This window comes from Anabrus simplex, chromosome 1 (assembly GCF_040414725.1).
Source record: "Anabrus simplex isolate iqAnaSimp1 chromosome 1, ASM4041472v1, whole genome shotgun sequence".
NCBI classification, from domain to species: Eukaryota; Metazoa; Arthropoda; class Insecta; order Orthoptera; family Tettigoniidae; genus Anabrus; species Anabrus simplex.
The window spans coordinates 451082897-451089088 of NC_090265.1; the positions used below are offsets into that span (position 1 = coordinate 451082897).

The 6192-nt window shown below is 40.1% G+C and overlaps 1 protein-coding gene across 1 annotated transcript; it reads right to left on the bottom strand.

Moving 5' to 3' along the window:
- Positions 1-1785: 1785 nt before the first annotated feature.
- Positions 1786-4220, bottom strand: LOC137498945 (uncharacterized). The gene is made up of 2 exons (XM_068226816.1): positions 3739-4220; positions 1786-3383 (listed from the first exon to the last, which is right to left on the bottom strand). The coding sequence occupies exons 1-2, from the start codon at positions 3951-3953 to the stop codon at positions 3137-3139; spliced, it is 462 nt and encodes a 153-aa protein (XP_068082917.1). The 5' UTR covers positions 3954-4220; the 3' UTR covers positions 1786-3136.
- Positions 4221-6192: the final 1972 nt, after the last annotated feature.

A 6192-nucleotide genomic window follows, 5' to 3' on the forward strand; every position in this document is an offset into this window, starting at 1 on the left:
AAAAATAGCTCAAAAGGAATGTCTGCACAGTCATTAAAATTGCCTCCATATTTCGATATCTTTGGGGGTAAAAAGTGAAAAATTTGAACATCTTGGAATTTTCCCGTCGGTTAGGGACCAAAAGCTATATATTCACCAAATTTCAATTGTCTACCTCGTCTGGCAGGTTGTGCCGCCATCTTGATTTGGGGGGATAGGGGATAAAAATGAGGAAATTCCCGAAAATTTTTAAGCCCACGAAACCTATAGGTTATCGTTTTGGATATACTATACGACTGTGTTCTTATGCTGAGCCCAAACTTTGAGCCCCCCCAGCGTGCCCCCTTCAGGGAATTTTGAGAATTTCGGATTTTTCTAGGGATCTTGGGGTCATTAGTTTCCCTCGTACCAAGTTTCAAATTTCTGAGATTTCTGGAAGTGCCTCATTAATTCACGTCTTTTTTCATTTTTAAATATTTATATATACATCGCTCCAGCCCGACTTGCTTTTATATATATAGATGACGGATAAGCATGAGCACGTTGAAAAGTGCAGACTTCCACTTCGAGATTCATATCTCCTAAACGGTTTATGATATTAAGAAACGGTTTGCGCCATCAGACGCCTCATTTATTGCTATAAATCTTTGTTTCTAAACCATATCCTCGTATCTGCCATATTAAGGGGGTAAATTGAGTTCAAATATTGGATAGGGTGAAATTTGGGTGCATTTTTAACATTTTACATTACAATTTGCCTACTTATGTATAAGCTAGAATCATGAAATTTGGTACACATATGTCCCTTAACGGTGCCAATGTGCACACCTAGCGCGATCATCCTATCATTCTTATAAGTGTGTCAAACATTGAAATTTACTTGTAAAAATCACCAAATTTACGAACAATCCAGAAATACGGCCACATTTAACGTATAAGGGAGAGAGATACGACAAAATGTCACAGGACCAAAGTTGTAGATCACTCCGAATTGAAGGGACATTGTGCCATCCGTTTTGTGATACGACTTACCGTTTAGCCATAAATAGCTCAAAAGGAATGTCTGCACAGTCATTAAAATTGCCTCCATATTTCGATATCTTTGGGGGTAAAAAGTGAAAAATTTGAACATCTTGGAATTTTCCCGTCGGTTAGGGACCAAAAGCTATATATTCACCAAATTTCAATTGTCTACCTCGTCTGGCAGGTTGTGCCGCCATCTTGATTTGGGGGGATAGGGGATAAAAATGAGGAAATTCCCGAAAATTTTTAAGCCCACGAAACCTATAGGTTATCGTTTTGGATATACTATACGACTGTGTTCTTATGCTGAGCCCAAAATTTGAGCCTCCCCAGCGTGCCCCCTTCAGGGAATTTTGAGAATTTCGGATTTTTCTAGGGATCTTGGGGTCATCAGTTTCCCTCGTACCAAGTTTCAAATTTCTGAGATTTCTGGAAGTGCCTCATTAATTCACGTCTTTTTTCATTTTTAAATATTTATATATACATCGCTCCAGCCCGACTTGCTTTTATATATTGTGCCCTACTGCACTATAAAGTTCCGTCCAGGCGAAGGCCGGTCTCGAACCTAGAGTACAGTAGTGAACAAACTCTCACAGACGTGAGCTGGTGCACATAGTCTTACCTGAACACTGTCCTCTTCAATCAGCCGGTAGAACGCTCTTCTCAGGGATAACATGGGTATAACGGGGCAACATAAAGATAAAACACTAGGACATGTGCCTACTCAGGTAAGAATTCGACTAAATTAAAAAAATAAAATATCTAACAGAAAACACCGCTGCATTCCAAGTTTAACAAATAGGGATTTATTACATAAAATTGAATTATTTACAAATAAAAGATCATTTCAATATGAGATGGGAAAATGACGCTGAGCCGATGACTATCAGTTCACTGCCTTCACAATAACTCGTGAGCTGCAACAAGCATGTTACAATGGTGTAAGTAACGAAGTTTTGGAGATGGATATCTGCTTAATTACACAAAAACAATGATTCCCATAAAAATTTACAATGCCTCGCGCCGTCGAACCCCGGTGCTAACAAAATCACCACAAAATTTACCATGACCTGACTTGGTCACGAACCCTAGTCCTATGACAGGTAAGGTGTCCAAGATACCTATGCAAACAAAATGAAAGAATCCAATCAACACATACAAGGGTGTCAGTATAAAACGGGCCAGTGTTAAAATATTACGTAAAACAAATGGGACATAAAACAAATCTCTCTCTCTGCTTTCAAAACAAGAAGGTCGTTTCTTCCCCTCCTAGCATACTTGAAATACTGCAGACGACCAACACACCAGCCTGTGACGTCAAGCTCAATGACCTCCATTCTCACCCCTCCACTTGCAGCAGTCCCCCTAATTTATGAGCTCCACCGAGGAGACAGGCTAAAGTCTTGCCTTTCAAAAGTACATTTCACGTAGTCAGCTGTTAAAGCCATCATTTAAATATACCTGGGCTATCTGCCCTCGTCTCCATACCTTCAGCAATCTCGCTCATCTTACTAATGCCTCTCATGGGCTAAATCCTGGTGCTACAAAACACTAATCATTAAGCGATCGTCACATTGCCATACTAGGCATTTCCAAAATATCTTCAATAAACTCTCAATGGTTGGGCTCTCTCATACCAACTGCAAATTCTACTTCTGCCTCTTATGGGCTCAAACCTCTTAAATATTGGACTCGCGCACACTATCAGTGAATCTGGGTGAATTCCTGGTCACGACTTGGTCACCATCTGGTCATAACTATACACTTCTACGTCTGCAGAAACAAATGCCTGAATGGGATCTCATAAAAGTACCTATCTGTAGACTAACCTCCTATGCCCAAATGAGTTCAATCAGACCCTTACAAAAACACGTACAATAAAATAACGCAATTACAATGAACCATAACTTCACTAACAAGGACTTTACAAATAACATCTACCTTAAAGTACGGGGTTCGAGTTTGAGGCCTAGCTCTATATTACAAGGGAACTTCTCCTATTACCACAAATTAGTTGACTGACGGCCCCCATATTCCTATCTAAATTTAAATGACATGCTTGAAACAGAATTGGAAAGCTCTGACCTTAAATTTGAGAACATAGCGGAGCGGCCATCCCTGTGGACCACTGGATCTACCACATTCTGATAGACTGCCGGGCTTGCATCAGATACTGTTGACCACTTGGAGACATTCTTGCTGGTGTAGCGTCTTCGTACAGCTCCCTCTGTAGTCGGAAGGTGTCCTCTTCGATGTTGTGCTGGTCAGGTGCTCCCAACGTTCCTGGATCGATGCCCGTTGTTGTGTTGGCTTCAGCTCCTGGTTGTGGCTTCTGTGCAATGATGCTGTCAAACCCTCGTTCTGACTTGATGCTGGGGTAACTGAAAATAAATTCATATATTACAGACTGTCCAAACTCGATGCCTGTCTTCACTGTTAGCGTGTCTCACACGTCACACTGACCAAGTCTCGTTCAGAGTTTTAACCTGGTACACAAGAGTTTCTTTACTACTCTCCGTCACTGTTCTATCACCCTATCACATGGACAACATATAGTTTTAGAATTCCTAACCTGAGCCAATAATAATTCTAGCATTCCGTCTGCAACCCTTGACCTCACAGAAATAGGGAGCTACTAGTTCATTAGTCTCATGTAAGCAGTACCTCATCTCCCCATAGCATAAATCTCACAGGGAAAATCTTCAATTCCTCTGAATATTCAAGTTGATTACTTACATCTTTGCAGAAATAGCAGTACAGGCAGTCGATGTAGCTTGAAGACAAAGCGTCGTTCTCAGCACCAACACGCAGTATGACGACTCGTTCCCACAGCCTCTCGGTCCAAGAATGACTCTGATATGCCCTGGCGGCCTTAATTTATAATTCCGGGTCGCGTCATCAAGCCGCTTGGCTGCGTGCAATCTTAGCGTGCCCGGGAAACTTTCCCGCATTAATTATATCATGGGCTCAAATTAGCGAATGCATTAATTAATGCAGCCCTAATGCCTATCAAACTAAAGCGGAAATAATACAGGTTGCAATTTTTGTCTCCAATCCAATGCAACTCTTCTGTAACTAAAGATATTAATTTATTTCATTCTTCCCTCCTAGAATAAGTTTAGCCGCGAACTGGAAAGCGTCCCCAAACTTCATCAAGAGGCTTGGCTTGGGACATAACTTCTTTTAATGAGTTCTGGAGATTTCTCATAATGACGCTCGCGCTCACTTCACATAAGAACGATTCTTCTGGACCCCTTTATGACATATACTGTAAGACATCGGCTTCGTGGGTGGCCTAGTATGATTCCAATATCCAATACTCAAATTAATACAATTGCTTCAATGAACAGAATGGTTCAATATATAGATGACGGATAAGCATGAGCACGTTGAAAAGTGCAGACTTCCACTTCGAGATTGATATCTCCTAAACGGTTTATGATATTAAGAAACGGTTTGCGCCATCAGACGCCTCATTTATTGCTCTAAATCTTTGTTGCTAAACCATATCCTTGTATCTCCCATATTAAGGGGGTAAATTGAGTTCAAATATTGGATAGGGTGAAATTTGGGTGCATTTTTAACATTTTACATTACAATTTGCCTACTTATGTATAAGCTAGAATCATGAAATTTGGTACACATATGTCCCTTAACGGTGCCAATGTGCACACCTAGCGCGATCATCCAATCATTATTATAAGTGTGTCAAACATTGAAATTTACTTGTAAAAATAACCAAATTTACGAACAATCCAGAAATACGGCCACATTTAACGTATAAGGGAGAGAGATACGACAAAATGTCACAGGACCAAAGTTGTAGATCACTCCGAATTGAAGGGACATTGTGCCATCCGTTTTGTGATACGACTTACCGTTTAGCCAAAAAATAGCTCAAAAGGAATGTCTGCACAGTCATTAAAATTGCCTCCATATTTCGATATCTTTGGGGGTAAAAAGTGAAAAATTTGAACATCTTGGAATTTTCCCGTCGGTTAGGGACCAAAAGCTATATATTCACCAAATTTCAATTGTCTACCTCGTCTGGCAGGTTGTGCCGCCATCTTGATTTGGGGGGATAGGGGATAAAAATGAGGAAATTCCCGAAAATTTTTAAGCCCACGAAACCTATAGGTTATCGTTTTGGATATACTATACGACTGTGTTCTTATGCTGAGCCCAAAATTTGAGCCTCCCCAGCGTGCCCCCTTCAGGGAATTTTGAGAATTTCGGATTTTTCTAGGGATCTTGGGGTCATCAGTTTCCCTCGTACCAAGTTTCAAATTTCTGAGATTTCTGGAAGTGCCTCATTAATTCACGTCTTTTTTCATTTTTAAATATTTATATATACATCGCTCCAGCCCGACTTGCTTTTATATATATAGATGACGGATAAGCATGAGCACGTTGAAAAGTGCAGACTTCCACTTCGAGATTCATATCTCCTAAACGGTTTATGATATTAAGAAACGGTTTGCGCCATCAGACGCCTCATTGATCGCTCTAAATCTTTGTTTCTAAACCATATCCTCGTATCTCCCATATTAAGGGGGTAAATTGAGTTCAAATATTGGATAGGGTGAAATTTGGGTGCATTTTTAACATTTTACATTACAATTTGCCTACTTATGTATAAGCTAGAATCATGAAATTTGGTACACATATGTCCCTTAACGGTGCCAATGTGCACACCTAGCGCGATCATCCAATCATTATTATAAGTGTGTCAAACATTGAAATTTACTTGTAAAAATCACCAAATTTACGAACAATCCAGAAATACGGCCACATTTAACGTATAAGGGAGAGAGATACGACAAAATGTCACAGGACCAAAGTTGTAGATCACTCCGAATTGAAGGGACATTGTGCCATCCGTTTTGTGATACGACTTACCGTTTAGCCAAAAAATAGCTCAAAAGGAATGTCTGCACAGTCATTAAAATTGCCTCCATATTTCGATATCTTTGGGGGTAAAAAGTGAAAAATTTGAACATCTTGGAATTTTCCCGTCGGTTAGGGACCAAAAGCTATATATTCACCAAATTTCAATTGTCTACCTCGTCTGGCAGGTTGTGCCGCCATCTTGATTTGGGGGGATAGGGGATAAAAATGAGGAAATTCCCGAAAATTTTTAAGCCCACGAAACCTATAGGTTATCGTTTTGGATATACTATACGACTGTGT